Source organism: Pogoniulus pusillus, chromosome 23 (genome assembly GCF_015220805.1).
Source record: "Pogoniulus pusillus isolate bPogPus1 chromosome 23, bPogPus1.pri, whole genome shotgun sequence".
NCBI lineage: Eukaryota > Metazoa > Chordata > Aves > Piciformes > Lybiidae > Pogoniulus > Pogoniulus pusillus.
Window position 1 is genome coordinate 7,277,488 of NC_087286.1, and position 17,922 is coordinate 7,295,409.

General features: G+C 55.4%; 1 protein-coding gene across 5 annotated transcripts; it reads left to right on the forward strand.

Moving 5' to 3' along the window:
* Positions 1–207: 207 nt before the first annotated feature.
* Positions 208–15,179, forward strand: ELP6 (elongator acetyltransferase complex subunit 6). 5 transcript variants are annotated; one of them, XM_064162444.1, is made up of 8 exons: positions 208–328; positions 2,288–2,366; positions 4,249–4,319; positions 8,913–9,014; positions 9,876–10,006; positions 10,452–10,644; positions 13,574–13,720; positions 14,110–15,179. In XM_064162444.1, exons 1-8 carry the CDS (start codon positions 275–277, stop codon positions 14,236–14,238), a joined length of 906 nt encoding a protein of 301 aa, XP_064018514.1. In that variant the 5' UTR covers positions 208–274; the 3' UTR covers positions 14,239–15,179. The 5 variants fall into 5 exon arrangements, with proteins under 5 accessions (XP_064018514.1, XP_064018517.1, XP_064018518.1 ...); XM_064162446.1 differs by lacking the exon at positions 208–328 and adding an exon at positions 1,908–2,128; XM_064162447.1 differs by lacking the exon at positions 8,913–9,014.
* Positions 15,180–17,922: the final 2,743 nt, after the last annotated feature.

The window sequence follows — 17,922 nt, forward strand, 5'->3', positions numbered from 1 at the left end:
AGTGCGGTCACCCAGGGCAGCGGCGGGGTCACCATGCCTGGAGGGACTGCAGAGCCGCGGCGCCGTGGCGCTGAGGGCCATAGGTTAGCGGTGACTCGGCAGTGCGGGGCTCGATGGTTCGGAAGGTCTCTTCCGCGCCGCGCCAGCCCCGCAGCTCCGCGCCCCTCCAGCAGGCGGCGCCCTGCCGCTCCGCTGAGCGCACGGGAGGGGCGGGGCCGCGCCGCCGCCATATTGCCCCCGGCAGCCCGGAGCCGTGGGGCGCCCTCCCCCCGCCATGTTCGCCGAGCTGAACCAGTTACTGGACGCTTCCCCGCAGCGACCAGAGGCGGTGAGAGGAGGGGGCGGAGGGAGCGGGGCCGGGGCGGCGGGAGGCCGGGCAGGGCCCGCCGGTAGGCGAGGCCGCGCTGCGCTGGGCGCCGGGAGCTGCGCGGTGCACGCCGGGCGGGGCGCGGCCCGGGCGGGCGGCGGCGGCGGCGGCGGCGGGAGGGGGCATGGCGGCGGCCTCCGCATCGCTGCCCGGCGCCGGGGCCTGGCTCCCCGCCGTCCTGCCCGCCCCGCGGCTTCTTTATCCGCTGCTGCCGACTGGCGCGGGTGTCCCCGCGGTCCTCGGCCCCCGGTGTGTCTGGGCGTGGTTGCTGCGGTGCCGTGAATAAGGGCAGAGTCGGGAGTGGCAGTCGGTGCTCCCTTACCCAGCGCCCCGCCGGCCCCGCCGGTGTGACCCAGGGCTTCTGCCCGGCCCCTGGCTCCGGTGCCTGTTCCTGTGGAGGGGCTGGGGTGGTGCTCGCAGCCCTCATCCCCTGGCGTGTCTGGGCGTGGTTGCTGCAGTGTGGTGAATAACGGCGCGGCCGGGAGCAGAGCTCCGTACCCAGCGCTCCTGCCGTGCCTTCTGGAAGTTTCTTAGGGCCGCTGAATTCATTCAGTGCATCCCCGCGGGTTGTGTGCTAACGGAGCCGCTCTCGCTGAACACCCTCGCCCCGCGTAAGGGGGTCACAGGGTGGCACACAGGAGGTCAGGGGTGGGCAGGGACCCGGGGAGGTCATCCAGGCCTACCCCCTGCCAGAGTCCAGCTCAGCTCACACAGGAACACATCCACACAGGCCTTGAAAGGCTCCAGAGACGGAGACGCCACAGCCTCTCTGGGCAGCCTGTGCCAGGGCTCTGCGACCCTTCCAGCCAAGAAATTCCTCCTTGTGTGGAGCTGGAGCCTCCTGTGCTGCAGCTGACACCCACTTCAGAGAAGTTAAGGACAGATGTGTGTGTGTTGCACGGTGCTTCCTGGCTGTCCTGCTGGCTGTGAGCTTGAGAATAAAAGCAGGCTTAGGGACACAGTCTCAAGTTGTGCTGGGGAAAGTATAGGCTGGATGTTAGGAGGAAGTTCTTCAGAGAGAGAGTGATTGGCATTGGAATGGGCTGCCCAGGGAGGTGGTGGAGTCACCATCCCTAAAGGTGTTCAAGCAAAGCCTGGCTGAGGCACTTAGTGCCATGGTCTGGTTGACTGGATAGGGCTGGATGCTAGGTTGGACTGGATGAGCTTGGAGGTCTCTTCCAACCTGGTTGATTCTATGATGATATATTATCTTAAGTGTGAGTTTTTTCCCTATTATTGAGGGGCTGGAAGAGATCCAGAGAAGGGCAACAAAGCTGGTGAAAGGTCTGGAGAGCAGGGCTCGTGAGAAGCAGCTGGGGCTGCTGAGCCTGGAGCAAAGGAGGCTGAGGGGAGACCTTCTGGCACTCTGCGACTTCCTGAAAGGAGGTTGGAGCCAGGTGGGGATTGGTCTCTTCTCTCAAGGAACAAATTGACAGGACAAGAGGAAATTGCTTCAGGTTGCCCCAGGATAGGTTTAGATTGGAAATGAGGAGCAACTCTAGTGGTGTGAGGATGTTGGAGCCCTGTCCCAGGCTGCCCAGAGAGCTTGTGGAGTCTCCTCTGGAGGGATTCCAAAGCCATCTGGACGAGCTGCTGTGGGTGCCCCAGCTGTAGCAGGAGGATTGGACTGGATGACCTCTGGAAGGAGGTGGCTGTTGGTGGGCACAGGGTCAGGGAGTCTCAGGCTGGTGGGCACATTTCTCCAAAAGCAGTCAACTGGACATCTGATGGTTTCCCATGGGCTGTGTCTGCAGGAAGCAGGTAGTGATCAGATGTGTGACTGGAGCACTGCTTGTCCCCTTCTCTAATTCCTGCAGCATTTCCCCCAGCCTGAGCAGACATCTTGCCTACCAAGATAGATCTGGGAGCATTTTGTGCCCTCATTTTCCTCTGGTCACTTATTTTTCTGTATCTTTGCAGGGGAAATTTATACTGCTGCGAGACACCAGAACAGATGGCAGCTTCCTGGTGCACCATTTCCTCTCTTTTTACCTCAGAGGTAAGGCAGCAGCAGGACCCTCCAAGGCAAAGCTTTGCTCCTTGGAGGTTCCTTCAGCGTGAAGGGTTTGTGTGTGAAGGGTCAGAGTGTTTCTGTGTGAGCAGAGGTTGCTTTTGCAAAGCATGAGGAGGCACCCGTGGATTAGCACAAAGCTTTGGGATCAGGATTTATCCCTGAGGGTGGTGAGACACTGGAACAGGTTGCCCCAAAAATGTCATAGATGCCCCATCCCTGGTGATGTTCAAGGCTAGGGTGGATGAGGCCTTGAGCAACCTGGTTCTAGTGAGGTGTCCTTGCCCTTGGCAGGGGGGTTGGAACTGGATGATCTTCCAGCCCAAACCATTCTGTGCTTCTATGACTTATGGATCCCAGTCCTGACTTGTTCCTGGGACCTGCTGTCTCTCTGGCTACACCCTGCAGAGTCTGTGCACCTTTTGTCAGAAACGCTGTAAATCACTTGGGTGTCTGACAGCAAGGTGTGGACCTGCACTTCCACCACCAGCTTGGTGTTTGTTATGTCAGTGAAGGCACAACTGAGTAGTGAGTAAAGAGCTAAAGCCTGGCAAGTTGCCTGCTTGCTGTTCTGCTAACAGTTTAACCTGTGAGTAACCTCTGAGCAGTTGCAGAACAGGTTATTAGCAGTGCGAGCGGATCTCTGTAGCTGTTGTCCAGGTACCTGCTTGGTGCTCAAAGCCTTTGGCCCTTCCTGAAGAGTCAGAGAAGGCTCAACTGGAGCCACTGTCTGGTTCCACTGGAAAACTCTGTCCTGTTCTTTGGCAGAAGAGGTGAACACTGTTATAGGAGGGAATCACAGAATGGTTTGGGTTTGAAGAGACCTTTAAGATCATCAGGTTCAACTATGAACCCAGCACTGCCAGGGCACCACTAAACCATGGCCCTCAGCACCGCATCTCCACAGCCTGGACACCCCTCCAGGGATGGAGACTGCACCACTGCCCTGGGCAGCCTGGGACAGGCCCTGACAAGGCTCAAGGGAGAGAAATTGTTCCTCATGTCCAACCTGAACCTCCCCTGGGGCAACCTGAGGCCATTTCCTTTCATCCTGTCACTTGTTCTTTGAGAGAATAGACCAGCACCACTTGGCTTCAGCCACTTTTCAGGGAGCTGCAGAGAGCCAGAAGGTCTCCCCTCAGCCTCCTTTGCTCCAGGCTCAACAATCCCAACTCCCTCAGCTGCTCCTCACCAGCCCTGTTTTCCAGACCTTTCTCCAGTCAGTTTTGTTGCCCTTCTCTAGACCCACTCCAGGTCCTCAATGTCCTTCCTGGAATGAGCAACTCAAAACTGACCCCAGGATTCAAGGTGTTGCCTCATCACTGTCCAGTCCAGGGAACCAGTCCCTGGACTGGACAGTGATGTTCATACCCTACCCATCATACCAGGCTGTCACATGCCAGATGTCCCAAATCCCATCTTACTGAGGCACTTGGTCAGAATTCTCATTCCCTTTGTTGTTCACTTGCTCTGTGACTGCCAAAAAGGGAACTTCTGGCACTCTGGTGGCTTTGGTAGTTCATATCATGGTTGGCTGTTGGCCTTCTTGCAGTAACACCAGCAAACAGTGCCAGGAGATCCCAGGGCAGGTTGGCATAAGACAGAAAAGTCTTCCTGGGGTTTTTTTTCTGCCATCTTTTTCCTGCTGTCCTGTCATTTTAAACACACTCCCATTTCCCCTGGTGGAATTCCCATAGGAAGGTGAAAACTGAAAGCTCAGTCGTGAAGAAACAGGAGGCTACCACAACCTGTCCACTTGAAGGCCTTTCCAACCAGACCTGGAGGCCTGGCTGCTGTGATTTCTGTGCTTTGCCAGTGGCAGCTTGCAGCATGGCAAGGCTAACCTGATTTTTTTTGTCTCCTTGCCCAGCTGGCTGTAAGGTTTGCTTTGTGGCCCTGCTCCAGTCCTTCAGTCACTACAGCATTGTGGCCCAGAAGCTGGTAAGTCTCTTGGCATATGTTAATCATTACAGCTCTGAGTGGTGTGTGTTGGGTGGAAAGGAAATGAGGACAGGGAACAGGAACGTGTCCTCCCTCCTGACTTCACTGGAAGTCCTCACACTGCTGCTGACAGAGGCTTCACAGAATCACCAAATAGTTTGGGTTAAAAAGGGCCTTAAAGATCATCCAGTTCCAACCCTTTGCCATGGGCAGGGACACCTTCCACTAGCCCAGGCTGCTCAAGGCCTCATCCAGCCTGGCCTTGAACACCTCCAGGGAGGCTGGGTGCATTAGTGGTGTTTTCTCCACTGTAAATCTGGGCTGAGTTTTGGTGCTTCCTGAAGAGTTTTATTTTACTGCTCAGTTTCCTCCTTTTAGAAGGAGACCAATAGTCTGAGAGCTCAGACCTTGGTTAAAGTGGCCTGGCATGAAGAAGAGTATGGGTAGCAGATCAAGGGAGATTCTTCTCCCTCTCTACTCTACTGAGGCCACATCTGGAGGACTGGGTCCAGTTCTGGGCTCCCCAGTTCAAGAGACAAGGAACTACTGGAGAGCCTCCAGCAGAGACTGAAAGTGCTGAGGGGCCTGGAGCATCATCACTGTGAGAAGGAAAGGTTGAGAGACCTGAGACTGTTGAGCCTGGAGAAGAGCAGCCCCAGAGAGGATCTTCTCAGTGCTCAGCAAGAGCTAAGGGGACCATGGGGAGCAAAACGCTGGGGCCAGACTTGTCAGTGGAGCCCAGGGACAGGACAAGGGGCAGTGGGCACAAAGTGGAACCTGGGAGGTTTCACTTGAAGAGGAGGAGAAACTTCTTTTCAAGGCTGCTGGAGCCCTGTCCCAGGCTGCCCAGAGAGGTTGTGGAGTCTCCTTGTGTGGAGAGATTCCAAACTTGCCCTGGGCATTGTGATGCTGGGCAAGCTGTTGTTGGTGCCCTGCTTTAGCAGGGGGGCTGATCACCAGAAGTCCTTTCCAGTGCTCCCATACTGGGTTTTGGGGATTCTGTGACTGAACAGATGGAAGCATTCACCTCCCAAGCAAGTCCTCACTGGGCGATTCCCCTACAGATTTGATTGTGCCCTGCTGAGCACGCCAGGCTGTGCAGCACCAAACAGACCTGGTCTGTGTGTGGCAGAGAGGAGAAAATCCAGTGGGGAAAGATCAAATACAGGACCCTTGCCTGCACTAAGAGCAGAGCTGTGTCTGTTGGCACATTTCTCCAGGTGGTGAAATTCCCCAGCAGGCAGCTCCTGCTTTGAATAGGTGCTGCTGGCATCTCCCCCGTGGGACAGCCTGAGAAGGGGAGAGGCTGTGGTGATTAGCTGGAGCACACGTGCCTTGCAAATGGAAGTGATTTTCTGTCTGCTGCTTCATCAAAGAGGTGCCTGAGCTGCGGGGAGGTGATGAGAACAGTGTGGTTTGCCCAGGGGAGTTCAGGGAAGCGGTGACATGTGCCAGCAGCCGTGAGCTCTTCTTGTCCCCGTGAGTCAGCTTTGGATTCTAACTTCACAGGTGCCCATGTGCCTGGTTGTGAATTCTGCCTAAGCTCTGAGGAGCTGGAGGTCCTCACACCAGTTATTTATATCTGCTTCTCTAAGATCTTGTCTTTGCTTTAACCCTTCTTGGCCTAAATGGAGCTCAGAGAAAGGGGGGAGGGTCTGGCAGCGTAGTTTCCCTCTTGGACTTGCCTAATAATTTGCTGCTGGAGATCTCTACTGGAAACCAACTGAGATGTCAGATCCACAGCTGCAGCAGATTCCTGGCTGCAGGCAGTACCCTGAGCTGTGTCACCACAGAATCCCAGCATGAGGGTTGGAAGGGACCTCTGGAGGTCATCCAGTCCAACATCTTTATCCCCATTTGGCCTCTCTCTTGCTTGCTCCTCTCTTCCCTGCCACAGTGCTAAGGTCACTGACCAGAGAACATCACCTGGTCACTTCTGCCTTCCCCTGCAGGCAGCTGTGCTAGAGGACAGACCTTGGCCAGTTGCCTGGCCACAGCTCACTGCATCTCATCCTGTGTCTTTGTCTGATGTTTGAGCTCAGCTTCACCTCCCTGTGGAAAGATTTTTGCCTTCCCTGAGGAATGGCTATCAGCAAGCACTGGTTCTAGTTGCAAGGCTGGACCCTGCCCTTGGGTCACACCAACCCCATGAACATTCCAAGCTAGGGGCAGAGTGGATGAAAACTGCCTGGTGGAAAAGGACCTGGGGTGGGGGAGGTTAGTCAACAGCAGATGAAGAGGAGTCTTAGAGACCTCCACCTGCCACAGCAAAGTTCTGCCTTACCCATGGGGCAAACTTCTTGGCCTCACCCATTGATCCAGCCTGGCCAGGTCCCTCTAGAGCCTCCTGACCCTCCAGCAGATTCACATTCCCTTGACCTGCTTCATGTACTCCAGGAGATCATTGTTCTTCATGGTCAGGAGGGCTTGATGCTGGCTTATGCTCCTCAGATCAAGTTTTTAGATCATCCTGGTGTCATCTGCAAACTGTCTGAGGGTGCCTCAAAGGGTCTGACAAGGGCTTGTCCAGATCATTGGGAAAGACATTAAATGGAACCCTCTTCAAAGGGCTCAAAACCTCAAAGGGGGATGTCTTTTCTCAGGCAACATGGGAGCTGCTCTCTACAACTCCCTGCAAGGATGTTGTGGAGAAGTTGGTGCTGGTCTCTTTTCACAGTAATTAGTGATAGAACAAAGGAGAATGGCCTCAAGCTGTGACTGGGTAGGGTTAGGCTGGACATTAGAGTCACAGAATGTCAGGGGCTGGAAGGGAATTCGAAAGCTCATCAGGTCCAGTCCCCCTGCCAAAGCAGGATCCCTTAGAGCAGGTCACACAGGATGGCATCCAGATAGTTCTTGAGTATCTCCAGAGAGGGAGACTCCATGACCTCCCTGGGCAGCCTGTTCCAGTGCTTTGTCACCCTCACAGTGAAAAAAGTCTTCCTCAGGTTCACATGGAACCTCCTGTGCCTCAGCTTCCACCCACTGCCCCTTGCCCTGGCGCTGGGCATCACTGACAAGAGGCTGGCTCCAGCCTCCTGGCAAGGAGGAAGTGTTTGATTTTTTTCACAGGTAGAGTGGTCAGGCATTGGAATGTGCTGCCCAGGGAGGTGGTGGAGTCACCAACCCTGGGTGTGTTTGAAGGTTGTTTGGATGCAGTGCTTGGGGCTCTGGCTTAGGGTGCACCTTGCAGAGCAGGGATATGGCTTGGACTTGGTGATCCTGAGGAGCTTTTCCAGCCTGAATGTTTCTGTGATTCTGCTTTCTCAGGATGCTTGTTTCTGATTCCCTGCCCCTGGCTCACCGAGTTCTGCCAGTCAGGGAATGCTGCATCCAGCTACCTCCTCCCAAACTCTAAGCCATCTTCTCTCACCATCTTGGCCTCTTCCCTGCTGCCTCGCTCCATCAGCTCTGTTTCCAGGCTGCCGAGGTGCCGCCAGCCTTGGCGTCGGTGCTCCTGGGTTCCCTTCTGAGGTGGCTGAGGGCCCTTGTGAAGTGTGGGCAGCCACCCACGCTGCAGAGCTGAGCAGATTCACACTTGCCCGCTGGGAAATGCACAGTCTGGCACAGGCTGGAAGGCATCAGAGAGAGCTTTGGATCGTCTTGGCAGCAAGAGCTACTAAATTCTCTCCTGGAGGGTGGCTTGATGGGGTTAGCAGAAAGGTGAGGAGCTGTAGAATGGTTGGCAAAAATAGCTCTTGCTGCTTGGAAAAGAGGAGGGTGAGGAAAGAGTTAATGAGCTTCATCAGCAGTCGGGGTCCACTGCAGGTTTGCAGCTCTGTCAGGATGCTCTCTGTTGGGGCTGCATGTGCCTGTCCAGTGGCTCTGGAGGTCAGCCTCTGCCCAAGCCGTGCCTGGCATGGCTCTTGTGGTTGGCCTAGTCACAAAGTGGAGCTGAGAGCTGTACATCTCAACTGCAGTTTGAGTTGCAGCCTCAGGCAGCTTGTCATGGCCCTTCCTCCTTCGAAAGGGAGCCAGGGCTGAGCCTCCTTCCCATACTCTCTCCCGGTCGTTGCACAAGCTCGGGATTGCCCAGCCCACGTCGTGCCTGGCTCAGGTGCGTGGGTTGTGCTGGAGAGTCATTGCCACAGAGATGATAGATGATGTGGAGATAAGGAAAACAAAAGGAGTTTGCCACCCAGGAAGGGAGGGTGAAGAAATTGCTCACAGCAGGGTTCTTGGGGCAGCCTGGAGAGGAAAAACGAAAAAGGAGGGGGGAGGGGGAAGGGAAAAGGGAATTTTGAGTCAAGATCCAAATGAGAACTTGAGGTTGGTTCTCCCTGTAGCCATCCTGCCTGCCTCTGGAGAAGTTGCATAGAAGCTGCATGTTTGCAGCATAGAATCACAGAATCATTTTGGTGGGAAAAGCTCTCTAAGATCATCAAGTTCAACCATCAACCCAACACCACCATGGCCATCAAACTGTGTCCCAAGGTGCCATGTCCACACGTTTGTTGGACACCTCCAGGAGTGGTGACTTCTGTTCCAATGCCTGATCACTCTTGCAGCAAAGAAATTGTTCCTTAAGTCCAACCTAACCCTTCCCTGGCACAAGTTCAGTCCATTTCCTCTCATTCTATCACCTGATACCAGGGAGAAGAAATCAACTGTCACCTGGCTTCAACGTTTCAGGGAGCTGCAGAGAGCCAGAAGGTCTCCCCTCAGCCTTCTTTGCTCCAGGCTCAACAATCCCAGGTCCCTCAGCTGCTCCTCACTAGACCTCTTCTCCAGACCCTTCAACCAGCTGCTTTGCCCTTCTGGGGACTTGCTCCAACCCCTCAGTGTCCTTCCTGAGTTGCTGGACCTTGTCCAGAAGAAGGCGACAGAGCATCACTGCTGTCTTCCCAGGAGCATCTCCAGGGTGTTTGAGCCTCCGGAGCAGTGCCCTTGGGGCGTTTTGGTCACTTGACAGAACGCAGGAGTGGGGATGTGTCCATCAGTGTGTGCAACTCAACCACCTCTTTCAGGTGACACCAAGTCTGGGGTGGTTTAGGACATGGTTTAGTGGGACTTGACAGTGCTGGGTTAATGGTTTGAATCAATGATCTTAAAGGTCTTTCCCAACCTCAGTGATTCTTGTGGCCGGAGGTGTTGTAAAGTCATTTGGATGTGGTGTTTGGAGATATGGTTCAGGGTGAACCTTGTAGAGTAGGCTTGGTGATCCTGAAGGGCTTTTCCAACCCGGATGTTTCAGTTTCCTGTGATCTGCTGGAGGGCTGGGAGGGATCTACAGAGGGATCTGGCCAGGCTGGATCAATGGGTGAGGCTGATGGGATGAGGTTCCCATCCCTGGAGGGGTTTCAAAGCCCTGTGGCTTTGAGGGCTGTGGTTTAGTGGTGGCCTGGCAGTGCTGAGCTCATGGTTGGATTTGAGGATCTTAAAGGTCTCTTCCAACCATAAACCATTCTGTGATCCCCTGTGGAGAGTTCACTGCAGCATTGACTTCATTGGCACATGTAAATGAGATCTGATACAAATCAACTGTTGACCTGCTCAGTTCTGTTTGCCCCAGCCCTACAGAGCTGTTTGCTCATCATCATGTTTTCCTCTCTCAAGGGAGTCAGTCTGACAGCTGCCAAGGAACAGGGACAGCTTGTCTTCCTGGAAGGTCTCAAGTCCTGCCTTGACCTCTGGTTTGGAGAGGAGAAGGAGCGGTCAGGAGACCCCAGCCCTTTGCAGTTCCTAAGGTAAGCTTGAGTGGTTGGGGCTCAGCAGGACTAGAGCTGGGCTGATCCTGGCAGCAGAGGCAGGGAGGGGATTCTGACCCTGTGCTCCACTCTGAGACTCCACCTGCAGTGCTGGGGCCAGCTGTGGAGTCCTCAGCACAGACAACTGTTGGAGCAGGGCCAGAGGAGGCCACAGCAACGCTGGGAGGGCTGGAAGCTGCTGTGAGGCCAGGCTGTGGGGACTGAATGACCTTTAAAAGCCCTTTCCAACCCAACACATTCCATGGTCCTCAGAGCAGGGCAGGAGGGGTTTCATTGCACACAAAGGAGCAGTGCCTGCAGCCCTTGGTGAGTCTCACAGCAGTGGGGGCAGCAGGAGGGTGCAGGCTGATGTCAGGGGGTGAGGAGGGGGGTACACAACGTGCATGTGGGCCGAGGCACTTGAGACCTCCTCCTTCTCTTGCAGCGGGAGCAGCTCAGACCTCAAAGCCTTGTTTGACTTCGTGCGGACATCGCTGACTCCTGCTGGCAGTGACACCTGGCAGGGCCCTGTGCTGCTGGTGGATGACCTCAGCGTCCTGCTCAGCCTGGGTGCCACACCGGTGGCAGTGCTGGACTTCATCCACTACTGCAGAGTCACAGTGTGCTCCCAGCTGAAGGTACTGCTCCCACAGCCTGCCACGGGCACCAAGCAGCCGCTGCAGCAGAGCCTGGCTGCCCTCTCCCTTGCCATCTGCACCTCTTTGCCACCTGGACTGGGCCCTGGTGAGGCCAAACCTTGAATCCAGGACTCAGTTTTGGGCCACTCACTCCAAGAAGGACATTGAGGGGCTGGAGCAGGGGCAGAGAAGGGCAATGGAGCTGGTGAAGGGACTGCTGAACAGGGCTGGTGAAGAGCAGCTGAGGGAGTTGGGATTGTTGAGCCTGGAGCAAAGGAAGCTGAGGGGAGACCTTCTGGCTCTCTGCAGCTCCCTGAAAAGTGGCTGAAGCCAAGTGGTGCTGGTCTATTCTCTCAAAGAACAAGTGACAGGATGAAAGGAAATGGCCTCAGGTTGCCCCAAGGGAGGTTCAGGTTGGACATGAGGAACAATTTCTTCCCCTTGAGCCTTGTCAAGGCCTGTCCAGACTGCCCAGGGTGGTGGTGCAGTCTCTATCCCTGGAGGGGTGTCCAGGCTGTGGAGATGTGGTGCTGAGGGCCATGGTTTAGTGGTGCCCTGGCAGTGCTGGGTTCATGGTTGAACCTGATGATCTTAAAGGTCTCTTCAAACCCAAACCATTCTGTGATGAGGTTTTGGAAGTCTTTGACTATGCAAGAAATTCAAATTGCTGCCCTAGAGCCACTCTCAGAGTTTTTTCTGTGTCCCTTGAGAGCCTTTGTAGGGTCCTGAGCTAGGCCAAGAGTGTCTGTCTCTGTCCTTGACATGTCAGCAGAGCTCTGAAGTATAAAATGCTGTTTCCTGGAGCTCCTGGCTCTGCAGAGATCTCTTCCCCCATGTGTGTGTGAGGCAGGGAAGAAAGCAGGTTCTGAAGAAGGGAAGGGGCTGAATAATCTCACAGGGGACAGAGGTGAAGGTCCACTCAGAGGGGATGTGGTTTCTAGGTGTGTGTGTGACCATGCAACACATCTACAAAGATCTCCCTGGTGGTGTGCTGAGCTCTGAGAGCATCACAGCCAAAACTGGCTGCAGTCACCTCCTGCCTTTGGTTTTCTCACTGCAGTGTCCCCTGCTCTGGCCACTTCCCTGCCTGAGTGAGAAATGAAGGCAAAGGTGTGAGGTTTTGTTCCCCAGCTCCTCCTGTGATGCTTGTGCTGTCAGTGCTGACAGGAGGTGTTCTGCTGGCTGGGAATATTTCCCTCCAAGCCAGCTGAAGAACTGTGCTGTCACACTTCTGTTGCTGCCTGAGGTGCTGTAAAGCTTGAAAGCCACCTGTTAATTGAGTGGGGATCTCATGGGTAGTTAAGTTCTTGGTGACCTCCAAGGGCAGAGGCAGAGACTCTTGGGATGAGGATTTAGTAGATCCTGGGATGTGTTTTGGTGTTGAGCTGGGGAGCTCTTGGCTTATAGAATCGTTTTGGCTGGAAGAGACCACTAAGGTCATTGAATCTGACCTTCAACCCAACCCCACCACGGCCATCGAACCATGTCCACAGGTTTCTTGAACACCTCCAAGGACAGTGACTCCACCACCTCTCTGGGCAGCCTGTTCCAATCCCTGGCCACTCTTGAGAGAAAGAAATTGTTCCTCATGTCCAACCTCTACCTCCCCTGGCACAATTTCAGGCCATTTCCTCTTGTTCTGTCACCTGGTACTAGGCAGAAGGGACCAACCCCCACCTGGCTCCAACCTTCTTTGAGGGAGTTGGAGAGAGCCAGAAGGTCTCTCCTCAGCCACCTTCTCTCCAGGCTGAACAAACTCATGTCCTTGAGCTGCTCCTCACCAGCCCTATTCTCCAGCTCCTTCACCAGCTTTGTTGTCCTTCTTTGGACCTGCTCTGTCTGCTCAGTGTCCTCTGAGGTGAGAGGCCAAGGCTCTGCCTAACAAGCTGCTAAGCTTGGAGCCACATTTTAGCTAAGTGGGAATCTCTTGGTATTTTAAGTCTTTGGTGACTTGGAGGGGCAGAGGCAGAGCCTCTTAATGAGTATTTAGTAGATCTGGGATGTAGTTTGATGTTGAGTTGGGGAGCTTCTGGCTTCCTGAGGGAGCTGTGGAGGTCAGAGCATCCCAGCTCCGGCTGCAGCCCTTTGGCCACATCTTGAGGTAGCTGTTCTGGATTCATTCCAGGTTGGGTGGCCTGCCAGACTGGTTTAACCAGGCAACTGCCTCCTAACAAAGGCCTGGTGTGCTTCAGGCTGTTACCTATAGATACCTACACTGTGTGTAGGTACAACACACTGATCCAGCCTTTTGTCAACATGTCTGCTGTGGGCCTGCTCAGTGGACTTCAGCTCAGGGCCAGCTTCTCTGCTGAAGGATATCTCAGAAGGTTAACATTTGTACAAGCTCCTTTTTAAGTGTGTTCAGTTTAGGACCACTCACTCCAAGAAGGACATTGAAGGGCTGGAGCAGGGCCAGAGAAGGGCAACAAAGCTGCTTGAAGGGCCTGATGAGGAGCAGCTGAGGGAACTGGAGTTGTTGAGCCTGGAGAAAAGGAGACTGAGGGGAGACCTTCTGCCTCTCTCTGACTCCCTGAAAGGAGATTGTAGTGAGGGTGAAGCTGGTGTCCCAGGTTGAGGCTATAGGGTTGGTCTCTTCTCTCTAGTATCAGGCAATAGAAAAGAGGCAATGACATGAAATTGTGCCTGAGGAGGTTTAGGTTGGACATGAGGAACAATTTCCTTCCTGCAAGAGTGGTCAGGCACTGGAACAGGCTGCCCAGGGAGGTGGCAGAGTCGCCATCCCCAGAGGTGTTCAAGAAATATGTGAACATGGCACTTTGGCCATGGTGGTGTTGAGTTGAAGAATGGACTTGATCTTAGAGGGCTTTTCAACCTAAAAAAATCCTCTGTGATTCTGTCCCCTCCCTTCCCCTGAGCTGATTGGGGGTCAGCCAGGAGCTCACGTCTGCCTCTGCTGCTCTTGTTCCAGGGAAACATTGTGGTACTGGTTCACAGCGAGCAGGATTCTGAAGATGAGGAAAACAAGCTGGTGGGGAACTCCCTGAGTCATCACAGTGACCTCATCCTGTGGGCAGAGGGGCTGGCCACCGGCTTCTGCAAGGATGTTCACGGGCAGGTAAGGGCTGGGAGAACACAGAGAAGTGGCACCTGTTGCTGTCACACCTTAAGGTCACAGGCCCATGGCTGGGTCAGACCTGGTCTATCTGCTCTGCTGGAGATGGCCCAGGAGCAGCTTGGCTTGCAGTGAGGGTTAATGAGCAGCCTTGGGTCTGCTGGAGCACCCAGGCTCTTGTGGCTGTGAGTCATGGAATTGTTTTGGTTGGAAGAGACCTTCTAAGATAGTCAGGTCCGACCGTTAACCCAGCACTGCCAGGTCACCACTAAACCATGGCCCTTCCAGCACCACATCACTGCAGCTCTGAAACCTGTCCAGGGATGGGGACTCCATCACTGCCTGGGAAACCCATGTCAGCGTTTGAGAGCCCTGCTCTTTTCTCTTTGCAGATTAAAATCATCAAGAGAGTGTCCTTGGAGCTGAGAGGAGAGCAGGACTGTGTCCAGATCTACCAGTATAAGATCCAGGACAAGAACGTCACCTTCTTTGCCCCGGGGCTGTCAGCTGCGGTCCTGTGATGTTATCATCTGCTGTGAGACGTCATGGAGTGAGGCTGGTGGTACCTCTGGAATGGATGTGAGGGCTGCAGAGGTGATGAAGGGACTGGAACCTCTCTGTGATGAGGAAAGGCTGAGAGAGTTTGGGCTGCTTAGTGTGGAGAAAAGCAGCCAGAGGAGGGATCTCGTCAATGCTGACCAATACTTCAGGGGTGGGTGTCAGGAGCATGGCACCAGGCTCTGTTCAGTGGTGCCCAGGGACAGGCCCAAACTTGGACATGAGAAGTTCCATCTCAACACGAGGAGGAACTTCTTTAATTTAAGGGTGATGGAGCCCTGGAGCAGGCTGTCCAGAGGTGGTGGAGTCTCTCTGGACACTTCCAAAACCTGCCTGGACATGTTCCTGTGTGACTTTCTCCAGGTGACCCTGCCTTGGCAGAGGGATTGAACTCGATGATCTCCAGGGGTCCCTTCCAGCCCCTACCGTTGTGTGATTCTGTGCAGTGCCACCCAGCCAGCCTGGCTGCTTCCCTGGCACCTTCCAGGAGCAGGCTGGTCCATGAGAGGAAGATCAAGCACATGTTGATCTGCACGCCAAGGAGGGAATTAACCTGACCAGGGCTTGCTGCAGCCTTTTGTCCTCCCACTCTGTTCCCAGGCCAAGAAGAGGAGTGTGAAGGCGCCAAGGATGGCCCTTGGAGCTTGTAAATACAGGCAGGGGGTGCCTCTGGGCCGGGTGTGCCTCACCTTTTCCAGTGTGGTATGCCAGGCGCTGGTGGAAGGATCGCCCCACCCTCCCCCTGGCATTTAACTGGCGCTGCAGGAGGTGAGGCACCACGGGTAGAGGCAGGAATGGGATAGTCTGGCAGGGTGTTGCCATTCTTTCTTCCAGCCCTGGCACTGGAGAGGTTTCTTCAGTTCCCAGCTTCAGGCCATTAAAGCATCCATAGGTGCATGTCCAACCTTGCTGTGGTGAAACCTCAGCTGCCCTGCTCGGGTGGTCTCTGGTTTTGTGCTGTTGCTTTGCCTCTTTTCATGTGAAACCACTTTGAGCCTGTGTGAGGGGATGGCTGTGGGTCCCCTTCCCTCCCCTTGGATGTGAGGTCAGTCTCAAGAGCAGAGCTGGGCCCTGGAGAGCTCCTGAGGGATGCTCTGGCAGCAGTGAATCAGAGACTCAAAGATCTTTTCCAACCAAAACCATTTATAAGATCAGAGAGTGGTTGAACTCAAGCTGTGCCAGCACTTGTGCTAAACCATGTCCCTTAGCACCACATCTCTGTGGCTTTGAAGCACCTCCAGGGAGGTGTTCAGCCACCTCCTGTTCCAGTGGTTGAGAACTAAATCTTCTAATGTGCAAAATAAACCTTCCCTGGGGCAACTTGAGGCCCAGATCTTGCTATAGCATCACTCAACCCCACTACAGCAGAACATAACCTGAGAGTCTCTCTGTAGCTCCAGGTCATGTCTCCATCCCACCCCCCTCTCCCCCCCCCCAACCTCCCAGCTCAGGTGGTACCTCCAGGTGGGCCTCACCCAACCTCCAGAGTTTCATGGGCCCAAATGATCCTTGTTGAGTGAGCCCCAAGGTGCCTGTGTGGCCCTTGCAGGCAGCCAGACCCTGAGCAGCAGGGTCCAGGCCTTATGTTATCCACAGCTCCATGTGAAGGCAAAGCAGGGGACACCATCACAGACTGAGGTCCTCAAGTGTCCCCAGGCTGCAGACAGAGCCTGGAGCTCCCTGGGGAGGTTCCAGGTGGTGGATGGTGAGTTCAGAGCAATGTCCCCTGCTGTGTCAGAGTTGGGCTGGTGGCTTAGTCTCCCCATGTCATGCCAACCCTCAGGCTGGTGCCTGCTGTGCCTTGTTGGGGTCAGGCCTGTTAGCTGCCAGCTGTGGAAGTGGCAGAGCCCAGTATGGTGGCAAAGCCCAGCGCAGTGGCAAGGTCCAGGGGACAATGCTGCAGCCTCCAAAGGGAGGACAAGATGAGCAGTAAGTCTGTGGGGAAGGCACTGGTCCCTGCTCCTGTACTGGGTGTGTCATGGTGTGTGATTGAGGCAGCCCTGTAGCATTGGCTTCCCTTTGGAGACGTCCCAGAATGTCCCAGCTTCCTCCTCCAAAATTGGCAGGGTGACAATGTGACATTGTTGATGGCATTTGCCCAGTTCTTTATGTTTGCATCCAAGCAAGAAAACAGAGCCTGCCCTGGGCTGGGCACCACATAGAGAGCAGCACCCTGATCCTGGTGTCCCCAGGCAAGGGGCTGTTTCTCCAGGATCCAAGGGCCTCCTGCTTGAGCTTCCCGGTACCTGCATCATGCAGTGGTAAAGACAGGGTAGGAAGCACCTGGGAGATGCCTCCTGGAGACAGGAAGGTGAAATCTGTGGTGGCTCCTGGGTCACAGAGAGGACCAAGTCCAGTGTTTCCTCTATCCCTGCCCAACACCCACTGGTGCCATCAGGACGTGAATGCTGGAGGCTTATCTGGCAGCTCTACTGAGCCAAGGCCACCTAGCATGGCCATGACCAGAACAGGACCTTGTTCCAGAGCTGACGTTGCAGGAAGGCAGTGGAGATGAGGAGGGACAGGACTGAGGACAGAACAGGGTGGCCTTGGTTAGGGCCAGCCAACATCTGTGTGTTCAGAGCTCTTTGTTTGCAAGCCAGAAGCTTGTGCAACACCATGTCTCAACCCAGAAGAAAGGTAGGACTTGGCCTGAGCTCCTGGTGGGAGCAGCCTGGGATTCCTGGCCAGTCAGCATCTGTAGAAAGGCCCACCATGAACTAGAGATGGTGAGACAGGTTCCCTGGGAGAGGGTCAGATGTGGTGGTACCTGGCAGGAACTCGGTGTCAAAGCCTGATGGGGGCAAGAAAGTCTCCAGAAGAAGCAGTTCTCTGGGGGGCACTGAGCCTCAGGAGATGACTAAGCTGGGACTGCCTTCTGCTTTTTTCCTGCTTCTCTCTGGCTCTGCACCAAGAACCTGGCTTCTTAGGGCTCCCTGCTCCCCACCTCTTTCACAGGGCTGTCCTAGGGTTTCAGGAATGACAGTGGGAGCCTAGCCGCCTGCCGCCATTCCCTCTGTGCCAGTCCCAGTCTCTCGCCTGCTCTTGTTCCCTGCAGCTCTGGGTTCCCAGTCACTTCTAGCCATGGCTTTCCAGTGCAAGTTCCCCTCCTTCCGGGACTACTCGTCTCAAATTGCTTGTGATTCTCCCTCCAGCATCCCTCTTCACGGTGCAAAGTCGTCTCCCTCCAGCGCCTTTCTTCCCCGGTGCCCACTCCCCTACCATTCCCCGCTGTAAACCTTCCTTGAGCCTCAGAGGGGCCGGTTCTCGGCATCCCCTTTGCACCCCTTGTGCTGCAGGACCTTGCCGTTCCCCTTCCCCGGTTCTCGGTCCGGCTCCTGCCCCCTGCTCCACGTGCTCCCGCTGCGGGCGAGTCGCTTCCGCCCTCCCACGGGGGGGGGCGGGGCGAAAGAGAGCGGGGTGGCGTCTGGGGGCCAAGTGGGCGTGGCTATGCAAATGAGCACCCAGTAGGGATCGGTCGGGTTTGGGCGGGGCTAACCCGTGCGGAGGCGTGGTTACGGCACGAGCGGGCGTCATTCCGCTGGCGCTGGGGGCGCGGTGACGTCAGCGCTGCCGGGGGCGTGAGCGGCGCTGGGCGCTGTGCGCGCGCGCCTGGGGCCCGGCGGCGGCGGCGGCGGCGGCGAGCG

What these genes read in the sequence shown, in the direction of transcription:
- ELP6 (XM_064162444.1), top strand. Translation starts at nt 275, where the DNA reads ATGTTCGCCGAGCTGAACCAGTTACTGGACGCTTCCCCGCAGCGACCA. An exon ending in CCCCGCAGCGACCAGAGGCG is followed by an intron (nt 329 to 2,287) that starts GTGAGAGGAGGG and finishes GTATCTTTGCAG; the next exon opens with GGGAAATTTATACTGCTGCG. An exon ending in CCTCTCTTTTTACCTCAGAG is followed by an intron (nt 2,367 to 4,248) that starts GTAAGGCAGCAG and finishes CTCCTTGCCCAG; the next exon opens with CTGGCTGTAAGGTTTGCTTT.